Genomic DNA, 19123 nt, shown 5'->3' on the forward strand with positions numbered 1-19123 from the left:
TCCAGACAGGAATCAATGAAAACAGCATGGGGGGGGGTCATATACTCCAGAGGACCTGCTCCAGTCCCCAGTGGCCTAGCTAAATTCAGTCTCCCAGCGTATCCAGAACCATCCAAAGTATGCACACCGTTGAAAGCTCATACAGAGTAATACATTTTCAAATGTAGATAAGTATACTTAACTTGAAAATAAACATCAAAGAAAACTACATCAACCAAAATACTGCAGTATATTTTATCGTTAAATGAGTATTTTGGATTAATGCCGGCGTGATGGATACTAGACGATGTGATGGTTTTTGAATCTATAAATCACCTTTTATACATCTGTTGTTAACACAAGATGATATAAAATATGGAGATCAAGAATTCTGGCTAAGAATTGATTCATTTTTCCTTAATATTTAAGAAACATATTTCCTTACATTAATCTAGTAAATAATGAGCTTCCTTCAATTTCATTAACTATATAGTAATAATGTAGTAACATTACATACAAAGCAAGCTTATTAATACAGCCTCCATTCAGGCTGGGGATAAAACTCAGTGGCAGAGTGCTGGCCTACTCCCCTAGTTACAACCTAAACATTGTGCAAACCAGCTGTGGGGTGTGACAGCAAATGCCTGTAATTCCAGCACTTGGCAGATTAGAATTTCAAGGTTTAAAGTAAGTGCAAGGGAACCCTGGAGTGAGTTCTTTCTGTCTTTGTCTCTGTCTGTCTCTGTCAGTCTGTTTCTCTCTCTCTCTCCCTCTCTCCTCCCCCCCCTCTCTCTCTTCCTCCTATCCCCATCCATCCAATTAATGCTTAGTCTATTTTTCTTTACTATCTGTAACTCTGATCACATGCCAGTACTTTTACTTTAAATCTTTTTCTTCACCAGTATTTGGGGAAAATAAGACACATTATCATAATCCAATAAGAACATTAGCATAGCTAGAAACATTTCAGCTCTCTGAAGGCTAGATTGAACACCATGGAAGCTAATGCTACTAAGAAATACTAAAAATTTTAGTGCACAAATTAGGACTTCCTTCTTGATACCTTGGCAAAAGAAACACATTATGAACAAAGATTCTCCTAGACAGATTCTTGAAAACCTTCTACCTGTCCTGGAACACACTAGGATGTCAGTGTTCTGTGAGCTGCATGGCTCAGGTAAGGTAATCAGCAGTTGGTAATATTAGCAATTGACTTGTTAGCATTAGCAACTTCAGGAAGCAGATGGTAACTCCCAAGCATCTGTGACCCATGAAGCAATCAAAAATGCATATGCTACATTCCATTATTCTCTATATTAAAAAATTTGTTTCCTCAAGGTTACATGGTATAATCTGTTGGGAGCAGGGATTAAGCACCCAAAATTATTCTGGAAGAGTCTTAAAGAGTATATGTTGAGTTTTGAGTTCTTTTTAACAATGTTATAAATCTTTATAATTAGTGTACTTCCAAATAGTGGATAGAAATTTAAAGCAGTATCTCTGAAAATAATTGTTTTCTTTTGCCTTTGGTTACCTATCATGGCATTTGATCTCATTCACCTCCTTTCACTCTCCTTACCCTCTTCAATTCCTGCTGGCCCTCATCCTTCCCTCAATGCTCCCTCTTCAACTTCCTCTTTCTTTATAGAACCAAATTATTTCCCTTAGGTTTGCTTACAGGAGTACAGAGAGAAGTTCTCTACAGGAGCATGGACACTTTGCAAGTAACTGTGCTACTGAAAAAAAAAAAAACAATAACATCTCTCTTTTCTTCAGCAATCATTAATTTCATGAAATCTTCAGGGAAGGATGGGACCTTGTGAGCTCCTTTCTGCTCCATGACAAATTGCTGGCAGGCCCAGACTTGTACACTTGTATGGGTAATCACAGATGCTGTGAGCTCAAAATTTCCAAAGCCATGTCATGCCCAGAAGTCAAAAGGAGACGAGAACTTTTGAATGCTCTATGTATATATGTTTCAACTTCATCTAATAATAAGAAATTAAAATATAGTAGTAGATATTAAAATTGCTTTAAAACTATAGGATATTAAACAAATATCTGTAACACTGCCAATTAGTTTTGAGAACAAATTTAAAAAGTAGGCCCTAATTTTTAAAAATCAACAAATAGCAGCTGAGTTTCATGATTGAAAATAATATTTTACATGTGTTAATCTATATTGAATAACCATGCATTTTTCCTTTTAACTTTCTTCTGGAGATTTTATGGTTATTTCTTAAGGGAGTTTGAAGGGAATGTATTTCAATGATATTTCAGTAATATTATAGCAAAACTACATCATTAATGTTTTCATATCCACATTTAACTCAAATAGTAAATAGATTTTTGCTTGCATATCTTTTGAATGTAAAAAGATATTTGATCACATTCAAGTTGCAAAACTAAAATCTTGGCTTTAGGTATACTAATGGGGCAAAAATGTGAATACAGAAATCCAGGTATATCCCCAACAGAAATTGTAAGCATGGGCATGGGAAAAGCTAGACCTGTCAGCATCCTTAGGGAAGAGAGATGGTGGGCTCTGAAAGGTTAGGACTATGACAACATTATCTAAGGAAAACAAAACAATAGTAGAAAGACAGCATTGTTTCTACATAATCCTCTGTACTATAGTGACAATAGGCTAGTTATAAGTGTCCATATTTTTGAACACTAGAGGGAGTGTATAAGAGAAAGAAATAGGATGCTGAACAGAGATAGGCCTTCTGTACTCCTCCAGCATTTTTTTTACATTAGGTTGCACTAAGTTGTTCGTGCCTGATTCTCAAACAGAGTGCTAAAAACTTATTTATACAAGACCCAATGTCTCTTTTTAAATGTTGTATCCAGTTAGTTTAAAATTTGTCAAAGTTAATGACAAAAAGAACAATACTCAAGGTAAATGTTATTTTATTTAAAAAGTAAATATACTCCCCATTTCAATTTACATATTCTGCTATGGAAAAAAGACAATTTAAATAATTAGATAATATACTTAATGTTTCAAATATCTTAAATGACATCCTTGTATTGCAAAGAAAATGAGCCTTCTTAAATCATACACCGAATTTTTCTGACAGAGAAGATCAGGTTTTCCACACTGAATTTATGGTTTATGCAGAAAGAATGTGCTGACATCTCAATAGGTGAGGAACAGCTTAAGAGTATCTGGGCAGAGGATGAGAGGGGTGAAGATTTGATAAGGCTTTGTTTGCTCTGTCTTGTTTAACTTAGAATTTTGTCATGAAATCATCCTTCAGCTTGATAGCATTACCAAAACACCTTTGACCATTTCAAAGGATAGGATGTTGCTCAATTGTGAAATCACAGAAGGGAAAACAAGACCACATTTAACCAACTTACATGTAATAGGAATGAAAAGCAAAGAATCCTTACAAAATACATATATTACATATGATATATAATATTATATATTATATATGTATTAAATATGTTCATTCTCAGAAAGAATAGCAAAGTAGTGGAAAGTAAATGATGATGGTTTTGAACCTTAAGAGGACAGGTTTAGGAGGACAAGTTTAGAGTTATAAAAAAATAGATAATAATATAATATAATTACAACATTTCTCCCTTCCCTTTCCTTCCTCAAAACCTCCCACATATCCCTCAGGTTGAGAACCACTGGTATACACAAAACCACACACACACACACACACACACACACACACACCTAGTTAAAAAAGAATGCCCAACTACATATGGAGTTTCCATAATGGACTTCAAAGACATAACAGTTGAGTACAACTTGGATGTGCTTATCATGTTCACTCATGAGATACCAAGATTACTGCTGTTAAAGTAAAGAGAACCAGTAAGAAAGGAGGCTAGAGACATTACAGGGGATAACAGCCAATAGGAACAAGAATGGTTAGAGAGAGGAGAGCAGGGACATTGTTAGTACTCTACCAACCCAAGTGAGACAGCATGTTGGCCAGGAGCAGGCTGCAGGAAGCAGAGAAGTTAAGATCTGGACAAACTGTGAACATAGATTCAACTGCTTTCATGTAGACTGGAGACAATTGATAAACGGCCCCCAAATCCAGCTGAGGGAGACCTCCAGTTGGCACGGGAAAGGTGATGGGGGCTAATGTCTAGGAGGAGGATGAAGATTAGCAGGCTAGGCAGGTAAAATACATATGAAAGAAAGGATGAGTTAGATAAATTTAAGAATTAGGGGCCTATCAATGGAATTTATTCACAAACTAAATAAAAATGCCAAGGGGGAAAATGTGAATTATAACAACACATAGTAATTTGACTTCAGATATCTCCAAGGAGTGTCGGGGCCCATATAGATGGTTCCACTTCATCTTGGCTCAAAATCAGAGAGTTCAATACTGTCCTTAGTAAGTCATAGGACCTAAAGGTCTAAGATGTGGCTACTGTAGGATGTTCTGATCCTGGTAGGGGATGTCTTATCTAAATAGCAACAGACTTGGACTGAGGTGTGTTTACTCTTGACCTTCAAGACCAGATAAGGGGAAATTGAGTCTAAGGTGTGGTTACTAAATGTTTGGAGGATTAAGGGAAGAAAGTCTGTTTGTTCCTTATACATGACAAAGAAGTCTTTTGCATGTTCCCCTTTTGGTTGGGGTACTTAAGAATGTTGAAGAATAAACTTGGAGTATTCAGTATTACACAGATTGCCCTTCTGACTCTATCCTGTGTTTCTGACTCTTTTTTAGCATCTTTCCCTGTGGTTTCTCAATCCACACTCCTCCTCTCAGGTAAGAACCTGTCAAGTGGGTTATGTCCAACTGAAGCCCCAAAAAGATAGGCTATGGCAGATTGGCCCCACAAAGTGGGGCTACCGCAGATGGCTGTGACAAAGGAGGAGTACCAAAGAGGGGGAAAATCAGTAGACTGAAATAATGCAGCACTCTAAAAAACACATGGAAGAAAGATTATCAGAGATTTCAAGAGATACTAATATGTAGCATTGACACATAATATCAAAAAATGCTAGCACTGAAAATTGACCATTAGATTAAATACAAGGGCCATTGGCAACCTAAGGAGAGATAGCTTTGCTAAGGTGATGAAAACGGACGGGTTAGAATGGGTTTAAGAGTAAGACTTTGGATGTGCATTAAACCAGGAGGGTGACCCATGCCCATTATATGCCAACCTTTAGGAAGCAGAGACAAGAACAAGGAGTTCATGAATGAGTTTGAACTGCATAGTAAGTGCCTCACCTCTACCCACCAAAAAAGAAAGTGTTTGTTCAATTCTGTGTTGGATTTTATATGCTCATGCTGGTACCACATGGGATTATTATTGTCCTTGGCCATTTTATGCATTTCTAGTCATGACTGACACATGCTTTTTTCCCCCACAAGTAACACTCCATTGCATGCTGTCCTATCTTTTACCAAGCACACTATGCTTTCTATGTATCTTGAGGAATTATCATGATCGTAAGATTCATTTTTTTCAATAATTTGGTTAAAATTGTCTGCATGTCTTATACAAAAGAACTAAAACTGTAAAAGCAATATACCTAAAGAAAGCTCATTCTAATCTGTGTAAGCATTCATAATAATACCTAATTATTATAATGAGATTAACAATAGCTGATTATTGTAATGCATCCATTCTTTGACAACAGAAATTCTCACTGGTTGTAATGTTTCATAAAAGTAATTTCCAGCCAGGCAGTGGTGGTGCAAGTCTTTAGTCCCAGTGCTCAGGAGGCAGAGACAGGCGGACCTCTGTAGTTGGATGCCAGTCTGGTCTACAGAGTGAGTTCAGGACAGCCATCCAGCCAGGGTTATTACACAGAGAAACCCTGTCTAAAACAAACAAACAAAAAAGTAAGTTCCAGTGGAAATTTTAGAATATGCTAATATGATTTAACACTGTAAGATAATACATGAACACTTATGTTTATGAGTTTCAAAAGTTTACCCTCACATCTGAAACCACAATGTAATGAAGGAGTTACTATAGATATTATTCAGAGAAGTTTTATGTGTATTAATCCAGAAATCAATAAAAATAGTGAGATGGATTTATCTTGTGTTTTCCAGTCACTGTAATTTAGTATGGTCTTTGCCCTTTCTATACTATTTTAACTTTAAAGAACCAAAGCTCTCCCTCCCAGAAGTAATATTGTCTAAGAGTAGGTCCTTGAGTTAATTCATGCATGTATCTTTCAGAGTTTTCAGAACAACTTACACACATCAGAGATTCAATATATGATTTGCAGTTCACAAATACACATTGCAGAGAAAACTAAGAACAACAAAGGAAGATGCTGTCCTGGGGCAAGCTTTAAGAACATGATATGCTTGAAAATGAGATATAGAAATATTTTGTCTTGTAGTAAAATGCTCTGGTGTGTTGCAGGCCAAAAGCAACTTGAGGATTAAAGGGCTGATTTCATCTTACAACTCATGGATAATAAACTATCACTGAATGAAGTCTGAGCAGGAATTGAAGGCAAGAATCCAGAGGCAGGACCTGAAGAAGAGACCATGGAGGAAAACTGCTTACTAACTTACTTCCAGGTTCACACTCGACTACCTGTTTATACAACCCAGGACCACCATCCGTGGGGTGGCACCACCCCCAATGGGATAGACCTTTCTCCAACAATTGGAAATCAAAGAAATGCCCACAGACACAGACACTGGCCAGGCTGATAGAAGCAACATTTCAGCCTAGGTTCCATCTTCCTATCTGTCTCTAGTTTGTGTTATGTTTGATTCAGTCACTAGTATGTTGATTTTTTTTTCATTTCCAAGACTTTTAGTCTTGAAACATTAGAGACAGAGTCCAAAATCTAGACTGGAAATGTATGAATAGAGTTGGTGGCTGTCTTGTTCCTTTACTTGAGTTCTCCTCACTTACCAAAAGTTCTCAGAATATGTGCAGACACTTACATTAGCATGAGTTTGGTTTCAGAAACAAATATTCCCTAGTTTGAACATTTGTTCAGAGTGTTATATGTAGCAAATATTAAGAATCATTGACATTAGTCAGGCCTTGGTGGTGCACGCCTTTAATCCCAGCACTCGGGAGGCAGAGGCAGGTGGATCTCTGTGAGTTTGAGGTCAGACTGGTCTACAGAATGAGTTCCAGGACAGCTTCCAAAGGCCACAGAGAAACCCTGTCTTGCAAAACAAAACAAAACAGAACAGAAAAAGAATCACTGACATTAAAAGATAATTGATTTGTTCAGTGTTACTGAACCTGGCATTTCTTCTGTTATATACAATGCGATTATAAATCTTGTGATAAGATAAAATGCTGGAAAAAAGAAAATGCGCACCATTTGTATCTGTTAACCTTTGTTATTGTGTCATAGGAAAAAGTAATAATAACTTGTTAGAAACCAACAAATTTGCTTGTTCTGGATAAGCGTGTATTATTCATAATGGAGAATCTATGCATGCTGTGCCAAATGCTATAATAACAGAAGGAGTTAACATATTTACAAAACTTGAGTCATTTCAATTATTCTACACATTAAAAAAAAAGTCCTCACAAAGTACCTGAGTAGCGTTTCTACAGTGCAGGAAAAGACAAGGATCATAAGTAAACATTCTGTGCCTACATTATTCTTCTCTTAGCTGAAAGTGGGATCTGGAAGTTTAATTACTTTGAGACCTCCTGTTTTTCTGTCTTCAGACAATAAGTAAATAAATGCACAGACTAACTCATGCAGTATACATACAGCAACATTTGTCTTAGGTTGACCTCATGACTATGTTAAGATTTGGGTGTTAATTAGACATGGCTTTATTCTTTTCATTTCAGTAAATGTTAGTTTTTGGCACTAGATCATACAGGAAATCTTAGTTTAGAGCTGTTTTTCTTATTGACCTTTTGATATAATGCAAACAGTTTGCTCCTGTCACACCAGGAAGGAAACAAATGTAGGGCTCTTATGTGGTGGAAAGGGAATGATTCAAAACTGAGAACACAAAAGTACACAAGGTAGCAGAAATCAGTTTAATATGTTTTTGGTTGATTAAGAATTCAACAAATTCTCTAACTTTTCGGTTAGAGCAGAAAGAAAAGTGGTTACCAAACTCAACCATCATGATAGTCCTTTCCTTTGAATGCAATATGATGACAAACGATGGTAACTTCCTGAATTGTGTTTTCTTCATTGGAAAGATTTGTACAGGTCTGGGTCCACAGCTAAGCGGCAGAGTGCTTAACTAGCATGTCTAGCTTAACTAGCTTAACTAGCCCTGGGTTCAACATGTGGAACTGAAATATATATAAATGTGTATAATGAATGTTATGCAGCTTTTCAATATCATGGCTTAGAAAGGAAAAGCCAATCAATGTGATTCTGATGTCTCATTTTGTGTACAAATTATATTATACATATAATTTTTAGATAATAACTAGCTATATATGTTATATATAATTGTGGGTATAATTATATATAATTATATGTATAATTTGTATACAACATTTATTTATAAAGTGAAAACTGCAGAGTCTGATTTATTCACTATTAGTGTTGCTTCAATCCCGGTACCGAAATGTAAGTGCACTTCCCCTCTCTGAAAAACCAAGGAATAAAAAAGAATGTTACCAGGAAGATATTAATCTGTAGAGCAGGGTTTAAGAGTTTTATTAGCATCATTCTGACATCTGTCTGTATACGGCTGCTGGCAGTAAAACAATAACACCACCAACAAAAACTTCTCTCGAAGATAGCTTAATAAGGATTGAAGAATTTAAAACTTCCATTCTTAGTTAAGAAAATACAAAGTCAAAATATTAGAAAGAAAATCATAGAACAGAACAGTGGAATGTCTAGTCTCTAAAACAAACACACAATTTTTAAGCCTAGTGTTAGAAAATTGGTTCTAAGCAAGGCAGTTGACCCATATCATGTTGGTTTTCTTATCTGTAAAATGAAAAATGATGGTTACAAGGATTAGCTGGATTAGAATTTTAAAGAGTATTTAGAAGACAACCTGGTTGAATGTAACATTGTTCTTTTTAATTTTTTTATTTAAATTAGAAACAAGCATGTTTTGCTTCCCTCTCCCTCCATCCATCCTGCCCCCCACTGACTAACCCCCTATCCCATCCCCTTTCTGCTCCCCAGGGGTGGTTGAAGCCTTCCATGGGGAATCTTCAAAGTCTGTCAGATCATGTGGAGCAGGGCCTAGACCCTCCCCCTGTGTGTCTACGCTGAGGGAGTGTCCCTCTATGTGGAATGGGCTCCCATTGTCCATTACGATACTAGGAATAAATACTGATCCACTACCAGAGGCCCCATAGATTGCCCAGACCTCCTAACTGACACCCATGTTCAGGGGGTCTGGACCAGTCCTATGCTAGTTTACCAGCTATCAGTCTGGGGTTCCTGAGTTCCCCCTTGTTCAGGCAGCTGTAACATCGTTCTTTAGCCTTGTTTATTTGCTGAAGCTGCTGCTTCTAATGATATCTAATAACCACAAAAAGTTAGAAATAAGCTGTATATAGAAAACTGACAAAATTATCACTTATCTTACAGCTACCATACAATAGCTATACTCTAGTGTTATGAAAGAAAACAGACAATAGTATTGTATATAACTCATATTTCACTCACTTCAGCCATACGAAAATATCCATACCAAAATATTAAAGGGAAATATAACAAAATGTTCAGCATTATCTATTTCTCTTAATATTATTTTTTAAATTTTCCCATTGAAAACATCTTTCAAGATGTTTTATAAGATTACAAAATTTCTGAAATCAGAAAAAAAGTGTTCTTTAGGAAAATAGCATCCTTTTTTTGTACATTAGTTTTCCATTGGCAGCTTGATATTGTTTATCAGGCTTTCAGTCAAAATGTAATCATGAATCTGTTGTGATTTTTATAAAGTCTCAAAAACTGCCAGTGAAACTTCTCATGAAGTGGCTCCAGAAGACGACCCTGCCATCCGTTTTGTTTGGGAAAATATGCTTACATATGATTCCTATTCCTTTCTTTTCCCCTAAAACTTAGAACTTAAATATCTGAAATCCTCAGAGAAGCAGGGTGGAAAAACATAATCCAGGTAACAATGAAATCTGTTACATTGATTTCATTGTGTATCACTTCACCATTGCCTGAAGTACTCTGTTACTTTAAGGCTGCCTGAGCTTCTTAGCAGCTAATTCTCTGTGTTACATGATTTAACTCATTAAAGAGAGCCCCTTGGGGAGATGGACAGGGCATGGTTATCAGTTATCATTTTGTGCACAGCATCATCCACTCAGTAGCGTTTTATTACTGAGCACCATATTTAAGAAGAGAAAAGTTAAAGTAAGCTATAGAGTAGTAAAGATACAGTAATCCCTACTTTTAAGTGCACTCTGTTGACTTCTGTTCATTCATAAATTTAGAACTCAGAAAACACTGTAGAGATCATTCTCTAAAATTTGTTATAATAATGGATTACTCATTCAATTCCCAACACCCACATGTCAGCTCACAGTCATCTGTAATACCAGGTCCAGGGAATCTCATTCCCTTTGCTGGCCTCCATAGTGCACAAATATACATACAGAACATTCACATGCATAAACTAATAACATAACATTTTTTCAAAGAAAGAACATTGCAAGGAAAAATATCCAATAAATAATTGTTAATTCTGTTCTTAATCAATGCCAGAAGGATTTTCCACCTTTCCTAAGTTTAACTTAAGGTGCATCTTTCTTTTTTTCTGTGGAATTGTAAGAATCCTCATGAGTGTGTTCCATTCACTGGCTCACCTGCCTACCTGTAGAATCCAGCCACTGAGTAATTCTAGCTCACTAACAGAACAGTTTTTATTTTGCATCCATGATACCTACTCACAAGTGCCTCTCTTACTTATTATAAATATAAATTGTGTGTGGTGCATGTTAAAGTTTGTACCATTCATATAATAGTACTGTGACAAAATTTAAAGCAATGAGATATTACAAGAAAAGTTCAAGGCTATAAATAGTCTGAACAAAGAGATAATTCAGCTCCAGGAGCTAAGTTCCCTTACAAGAGACCCCAGCAAGCAAGCATGCTAACACAAAGGGCCGCACAAGTCCCATCTTCACAAGGAACGCGCAGAGCATTGCCAGCATTCTGAATTATTTAAGAAATGTTTTACAAAGTGGATATATTTTCACATTTCTTAGTGAAAACTTGAACACTAACATCTGCTACACCAGTTGTGCTTAATTTTTTCCCTTACATTCTAGAGTTTCACAAACACTTTTTTTCCCTCCGATTTATAGAAAACACAACATGGATGAATCATGTATTCCAATGATGCATTTTGTTATTCTCTTTTCCTTTTTAACTCTTTAAACCTCATCCATTATGCAAAGGGAGATTCACATTTTGAGTTTATATTCCTATAAAACTCTTATTCTTCATGGAGGGTCTCAAGTATTTACTTACAACACACGAATGGGCAATTTCTTGCCAAACAATCCATTCATGTTCACCACAAAAATCTGGGTAAATTTTAAGTTTCTTAGAGTTCTTATCTTGTTGTCTTCTTAAATTTTACATTCTCCACTCACAGAATGCCACACTACTAAGTACATAGCCAGAACGGATTGACAAATGGACATGCGCTAATTATTCTCTCAGCTTCAATTCATTCTTTACATCAACAGTCAGAGAAGCCAGTCAAAGCAATAATGACTTATGTGACTAATGTTTGATAACAGAATAAACGCATCATTAGTGAAATTTTGGGCATGTACAAAAGTTTCTCATTTTAGTAATAATAAAAACGGCATTGTAACGTGGTAGGTGCTGAATGAACACATGTAGACAGCTATATTTTAGGCTGTTTTTGTTTTGTTATAGCACAGAAAGCTAAATGATTCGTAATATTTCTGAAATCTGTATGTTGTTCTGAGGTTTCATTAATTTTGAAGATGAGTAAAACATCTTTTGGGTTTTCTAGAAATCCTGTCTCTTTATAATACTCGATTCAATTATAACTAATTAAATAATTGCAACTCACCAACAAATCAGAAGATACAGCAAGGACTCCTCTTACTGAACAGACTGGAGTTTTCTTACTAATTATTATGTGTTTAAAATAACTAGCACAGTGATCATATTTACCCTGCCTATTGAAATTCAAAAGGCTACTATTAAAATACTCAATTGTGAATCTGAGAGAGAGAAAAGAAGGGGGCAAATGGGACTGGAGGGTAGAAAGGGAATGGGTAGTACGATGCAATTATCCCTTAACTTCTAAAATATTAAAGCAATCAAACAAGAATTCAGCGTTATTGGTGAAGTTTGTACAAACATAAAAGGCAGAATGTTTCAACCTTAAGTTGTGATTAAAATGAAATTGACAGTGATTCAGTTAAAATTATGTTATTACTTTAGTTTCCATTCCAAGCTAATAAAAGTTCACTGTAAATTTATATCAAAGTATATTGTGGTCTAAAAGCACAGTTCTATCAATAAAGGAATTTGCATTTTAAATATAATAATTCATATCATATATAAATATGCATTATTAAAGCTGCCAGAATATTAAATGTGACAATTAATGTATTAATTGCAACATTTACTTGTACAAGTTTTATGTATAAGAATGAACAAGCTTTACAGAGTTCACCAAAGTTCCCAGTTATGTGTTTCCTTAAAACTTCATGAAGGACATGCTTAGTCATATATGCTGCATTATCCAGAACAGATTCAGGCTGAACAACTGCAAGATGTCATAGGCTAAACATGCCCCATAAATATTTTGTCCGAGAATAGCTCCCATTCTTCTTCTATAAATAGCCAGTTTTAATATTTAGCTTTAGCATATACACTCCCACATTTGAGCTAGGACAATTGTCCATATCCAAGTTAGCTGACAATCATAGCACATCATTTATCACTCAGACATTTCACATTTGTATTGAATTTTTTACCCAAATAGGCTTCGGTAGTGAACAAGACCTTGCAAGGCCTTAAATGAAGATCTCTAATCTACCTCTGTCAGCTCTCTTCCTCTATGTTGTTGCATTTCCATTCCTTTATGAAGTACCAGATTTTTTTTCTCTTAAACATGTACATATTTTCAACACCTCTAATTCTAGCCACAAACCAGAGAGAGGTTAAACATTTTCCTATATATTTTCTTGGCCTTAAAATGCCTAAATAATAATAATTCAAAGAGCCAAGGTCATGAGTGGTGGCTTCTGGTTTGTTCTGTCCAAAAAAGTGAGTGTCCTGACACATTACTATGACCCACAGAGGCAAAATGTTGGCTGACTACCTTTCTTTTAGTCTGAACCTGTAAACAAAAAACAAGCTATACCCTTTGATGCTATTGGTTTCCTGCATTCCCCACCTTTAACAAAAAAGGCAAAGCAGGGGTGCCAAGAGGAACTTGTCTAAATTATTCATTTTAAAAACTACGATAATGGTGCAAATGAAAACAACTAGCCCAACATGGCTAGTAAAACGATAAAAAACAAAGAAACATATTTAGACTTGGATTTCGGTGCATAGCTTCTCCATCTGCCAACTAGTTGTGAAAAAAGCCTAGGAAAACCCTACAAACACAAGCAAGTTTCCTGACCTGTCAATGGCTACCACCACTTTAAGGATCTTAGCAGTAATTGTGTTCTGTTTGCAGAGAAACCTACAGAAATTAATTCATCACTGGTAAAAGAAATTCTGGCCAGGAATGGATCCTCTCAACAGGCTTTGAATTTGGTTGGAAACTCGGGATTTTGTTCATAGAGGTAATGCCTGGAAGACTCTTCACATTTGGGCAGAGGATGACAGGAGGATAATCTCTAGAGGCCAATCATCCAAACAGCCCCAAATCTCCTCCCACTTGGTTTAGGGAAAGAGTTAGAATTCGGACCTAGGCTATGGTTGCCCCTCCCTTTATCTTTTCTTGGAGACCACTACCTAAGAAGTTTGCCTCCTTGCTGCAGGAACTGAAGACTCCCTCACCTAGAACCGCACCAGGAGACCGCTCCCTAGTGGAACAGGGCTAAGGGCATAGCCAACAGCACCCCAGACACAAGAGGCAGCCAGGTTGACAAGGAGACCCACCTCCTACACCCTGGCCCTCACTGGGGCCCTGGGCTGCTTAGGCTGCCTGAGTTACACAGCCTCAACCCTACACCTCTCCTCTCCCAATCCAGTTCACCCGGGTGGGGAGGGGCGAAGTAGAGAGGGGGTAGGATACTGGCGGCGGGGCGGGGGAGGGGGACCACCCCGGGTCTAAAAAGCCAGGATGCAAGTGGGGAGACCACAAGCACGCGCGACACACACACACACACATACACACTCCTCTGTAAAGCCCTACTGCTTAGGTCCAATGCCAAGTGATGACAGAATTAAAGGAAGGAAGTGAAGAATGGCGACACTCAGGGTGGCGCGAAGGCCTAGAGTTGCTGGAAACATTTGGAAAAGGGCAGGGGATGCTTCAGAAATTGCGAAAGTGAGAAAGTCCCAGACATTTCCCCTTCCCCAAGGCTGGATTCTCCTGTCAGCACACAGGGTCGACTTCTTTTTGGTGGGGCTTGAGAAAAGGGGAGGATGGCTAGAACTGAGTTTGCCCCTCCCAGTGCCCTCCCAGGCCTGGCCCAGGGCCCAGAAGCCACCCCCCTTTAGCTCAGCTTCCAGAGGCTGCCAGGCCAGGAGCGGACTTGCCAAAGGACTCTGGGGGAGCAGCACGACAGGCGAAGAGCATCACACTGGCTTGGGCCAGCCGGTGCTCACGTCTTCTCCGATGACACACCCCCAGTTAACCCCTTCCCCTGACACTACTGACAGTCCTGTATAGACAGTACTTTGCCTCCATCCTTCCCACTATCCTACAGAGTCCATCGATTAAAACACTAGTTGATTTCTGTCTGATTAAAAAAGAAAGAAAGAAAGAAAGAAAGAAAGAAAGAAAGAAAGAAAAAAAAAAAAAAGAAAAAGAAAGAGACAGACAGACAGAAAGTGCTACAACTCTCCTCACGAGTAGCCAGAGCAAAGAAAGTCGGTCTGCAGGCATCTCTCTCTGTAGTTGCCATGAGTTTTGAAATGCGAAGCTCCCAAGCAAAAAGGGGGACCAGAACCCAAAGGGCGCGGGTCGCCCCACTCCCTCCCCACCCCAGCCCCTCTCACCTCCTTAAGTTCTTTGGCTACGTCCTTCAGATCGCCCAGGACTAATTCCAGATCCTCCACTATGATCTTGATCTGCTCCTTCACCTTGGTTTTGGAGGCTGCCGGAGGTCCCTCGGCTGCGGAGGACGAGGAGGGGTTCCCCTTGGACTTGGCTGACATTCTTCGGGGGGGAGACTAGCGAGCCAGGTCAGGTCAGGACAGGCGAGCAAGCAGAGGCTGCTGCGCGCCCGGGTCCCTGGCGCTGCTCCGGCCGCTCCCACCCCAGTCCCCCCACATATCGGCTGCTCGGAGGGCAAAGGCGGGTGGCTGTGCGGTGCGCTCGGCCGGGCGGCCGCACTGTGGTGCTGCCATCAACTCCCGGAGACCAGGCGCTCTCGGCGCGGGGCTGCAGACGGGCAAGCAGCGCGCCTGCGCCTCCTCCCGCCACCGCCGCCGCCGCCGCCGCCGCCTGCCGCTCGCGCGCACACTCGCGGGTGGAGAGGGGCCGCGCGGCGCAGCCGGGGGGTGTCAGCTGCACCGCCCGGGGTCCATCCCGCCAGGGTTTCTCCCAGACCTCCTTGGAGTCATGGTGCCGGGGGACAAGTTCCCGAGCTGTCCACCCTTACATCCTCATTCCGAAAGGTCCCTATCACCGTAGCTTCCAGCTGCGGGTCAAGGCTCCTTCAGCTTCGCCCTCCAGCAAAGACCTGGCTCCATTCATAAGGGACCATAGTGTGAGCAGAAGCTGGAGTCCGAGTCTGTAAAGTGACCCTAAATGTTTATCCAGGACCGAGCGACATCCAGAGACTTCCAATCACTCCACTGGTGACCTGCGAGTTGAACGGACTTCTGCAGAGGGTCTTGGTGCAGCTAGGACTGCTCAACACCTTGGAATCTTCAAAATCGACTAATGTGCTTGGAAGTGGTAGGCTAATATTGCTGAATCTACAAAGCCAGTAGCAGATTTTTTAATGCCCTGGCATCAGAAATCCCCCTTGTGACTGTCTGAGTCATCTTGGTTGTGTTTTTTATCTATGCGAATTCACCCCCCCACACCCTCTTTTCATGGCCTATGGGCATGTTTTTAATGGAGAACATCACCAGAAAGAGTGTAATAAGAGTTTACCTCCAATTTCTCTTCTTTAAATGCTTTTGTCTCCCACATCTTGTGCTTCTAAACAAATAGGAAACAACTTTAAGATTGTTGAGGCAAAGATACCTAGAAAAGAGAATTAATAGGTTGCTTTCAGCCCACTCTCAGGAGGTAGCTGCCATCTCATTAGCTCCCGTTTTAATTTCGTTAGCAGCAAACTCTACAGGCTGTTAACTGCTGACCTGGCAGACTGGCTCTACTCTCCTAGTTGAAACTCCTCTAGGGGCATTCCTTTTAGAGGCAGCTCATCTGTGGCCTGCCTTAGCTAGGTCCCAGCTCTTGCTTCTTACACTTCAGGTCTGGAGAACATGCTCCTGAACCTAAAGAAATCCTGACAGCTCCCTTCTTCCCGGTTCCTGGGCGTTTAATGACCAGTCTTCCAGTGAACAGTTCCTCTCTGCATAGCTGTATGTGAAATGTGATTGGAGGAATAAAGAGAACACTCGAGAGCATAGACATTACAAAATGGTATCAAACCAGTGGGGCATCATTAAACAAACAAACAATTAAGATGGGTAGCAGCTAATAGTATCAGAATAATAAAATGGTAAATGATAAAAGAGTCAGTTTGCAAAGTAGATACAGAGTGTTTGGAAGTGTTAACTAACCTGCTGAAGCTCCCTAAGGAGGGAAAATAGTTTCCCTCCTTTCCTTTATCTTTTTGGATTCTTTATGAAGCCATAACAGGAAAACTAGTTCCATCTGGTTTACAAACACTACTCCTGAAATATCCAAGTCACCCATGCTCTGATTTCATCTCTGAAGAAAATAGATGTTAGAGATGACAGGATCTAATGACCATATAGACGTGAATTTTTCAGTCTTGGTAGTGACTAAAAAAGCCCAAGAACTCAAAACAAAATGATCTTAGAGAAGGATAATGAAAAAGAGGAGAAGTTGTGATTTCCCTACACATGATGAAATAACTCTGAAAATACGTGTGTTAGGCCACTGGAATCATTCCCTAAAGAATGATCAGGAACAGCCCAAATCTGCCATCGTAATATTCATTGCTGCTGCTGAGCCAAGCTACTGCAGTTCAAAATAAAATCACTGTGGCTCTGAAGCACATTCTTGAATTCCCCATCACACCTTTTCTCAGATAATGACCCTGGATATATCTCTATATATAATCCAGCAATCAAAAAACGAAAAGGGGAGGAGAAGAGAGGAGAGGAGGGGAGGGGAAGGGAAGGGAGAGGAGGAAAAGGAGGGAAGGGGAGGGGAGGAGAGGGGAGGGGAGGGGAGGGGAGGGCAGAGGAGAGGAGAATGAAATTGCTTTAGTATTAGAGCAGGAAAGCCTAGGGCTACTAAGACTATTTCTCTTCAATCTCTTACATAGTTTCTCCGCAAAACTGACTTTGGTCACTGGAAACTGTGAGCCTTTATCTTCACCACTTTGCCACTGTAACCAGAAGAGGTCATCACAGCAAGTTCTGGACACACTCGGCAATCCACTGGTACTAGGATATGTTTATAGTACACAAACTATTATGTTCAGGCTTTTCTTACCATGTCACTCATTTGTATGACATGATTTTCCAGTAGATGGCAGTAAAATGAGTTTCTTTTTAATTTTTTAAGTGTATATACTAATTTTCTGATAGATGGAAATAACAGACTTCTAAAAAGCACCACTGTTCTCAAATGTCACACAGAGAATGATGCCACATGATATTAGACTTTAAATGCACAAAGGCTCTTGTATAGGAGGAGTCTGTGTGGTATTCCTATGATGATGAGTCTGGCTGCAGCTCTAAACACCCATATAGCTCTCTCCCTGGGAAGTGATTTAGCTTCAACAAGGAATTCTATAACAATTTAGCAAAATTTCATATACCCTTCTTTACCAAAACAACCATTTATCTCACTCAGTCTTTAATACACCCCGATATTTTTAGCAAATACCTGGAAGTTCTTCTCAAGTCTCAGAGTCTTTTATTCAGATGTAAATGATCTGTCTCTAAGGAAGGTAATAAACTAAATGGTTGACACCTATTCTTTTATTTTATAATTTAACTTTTTATACATGTTACTCTCAGTTCCCTCTCCCTCCCCTTCTCCCCCTACCCCTTAATCCTCCAAAACCCCCACCCTACTCCATCCCCATCTGCTCCCCAGGGAAGGTAAGGCCTTCTGTGAGGGATTTTCAGAGTGTGTTATATCATTCCAGGCAGGGCCTAGGCCCTCCCCCATGTGTCCAGACTGAGAGAGCAGCCCATCTGGAATGGGCTCCCAGAGTCTATTTGTATGCCAGGAATAAATACTGCTCTACTCTCCAAGGTCCCACAGATTGCTGAGGCCTCTTCTCTGACACCCAGGTTTGGGGCAGGGGCTTTTTGTATGAACCAGTCCCCTGCTGGTCTCTCAGTCATCAGTCTGGGGTCCATGCATTCCTCCATGTTTAGGTCAGCTGCCTCTGTGGGTTTTACCAGCCTGATCTTGATTCCTTTGTTCATCAATCTTCTTTGCAACTGGGTTTCAGGAGTTCAGTTTGGTTTTTAGCTGTGGGTGTCTGCCTTTGCTTCCATCAGCCACTGGATGAGGGTTCATGTTTGTCTTTTTTGTGACTGGGTTACCTCACTCAGGATGGTTTCTTCTAGTACCTTCCATTTGCCTGCAAATTTCAGGATTCGATTATTTTTTTCTGCTGAATAGTACTCCATTATGTAAATGTACCACATTTTCTCTATCCACTCTTCAGTTGAGGGTCATCTAGGTTGCTTCCAGGTTCTGGCTATTACAAATAATGCTACTATGAGCATAGTTGAACAGATGTCCTTATTGTATGAGGGTACATCTTTTGGGTATATGCCTTAGAGTGAAATTGCTGGATCTTGTGGTAGACTGATTTCCATTTTCCTGAGGAATCTCCATACATATCTCCAAAGTGGCTGCACAAGTTG

General features: G+C 39.5%; 1 protein-coding gene across 2 annotated transcripts in view; it reads right to left on the reverse strand.

Annotated features, from left to right (window-relative positions):
- Nucleotides 1-15516, reverse strand: part of Prr16 (proline rich 16) — a 264124-nt gene extending 248608 nt beyond the window's left edge. For both annotated transcript variants that reach the window (XR_005875749.1, XM_005069125.4), the window contains exon 1: nucleotides 15086-15516. Coding sequence is in view for 1 of the 2 variants with exons in the window: in XM_005069125.4 (XP_005069182.1) it covers nucleotides 15086-15244 (159 nt within the window). In the remaining variant the exon portion in view is untranslated. The remainder of the gene's footprint in view (nucleotides 1-15085) is intronic.
- Nucleotides 15517-19123: the final 3607 nt, after the last annotated feature.

Source organism: Mesocricetus auratus, unplaced genomic scaffold (assembly GCF_017639785.1).
Source record: "Mesocricetus auratus isolate SY011 unplaced genomic scaffold, BCM_Maur_2.0 Super-Scaffold_6730, whole genome shotgun sequence".
In the NCBI taxonomy this organism is placed as follows: domain Eukaryota; kingdom Metazoa; phylum Chordata; class Mammalia; order Rodentia; family Cricetidae; genus Mesocricetus; species Mesocricetus auratus.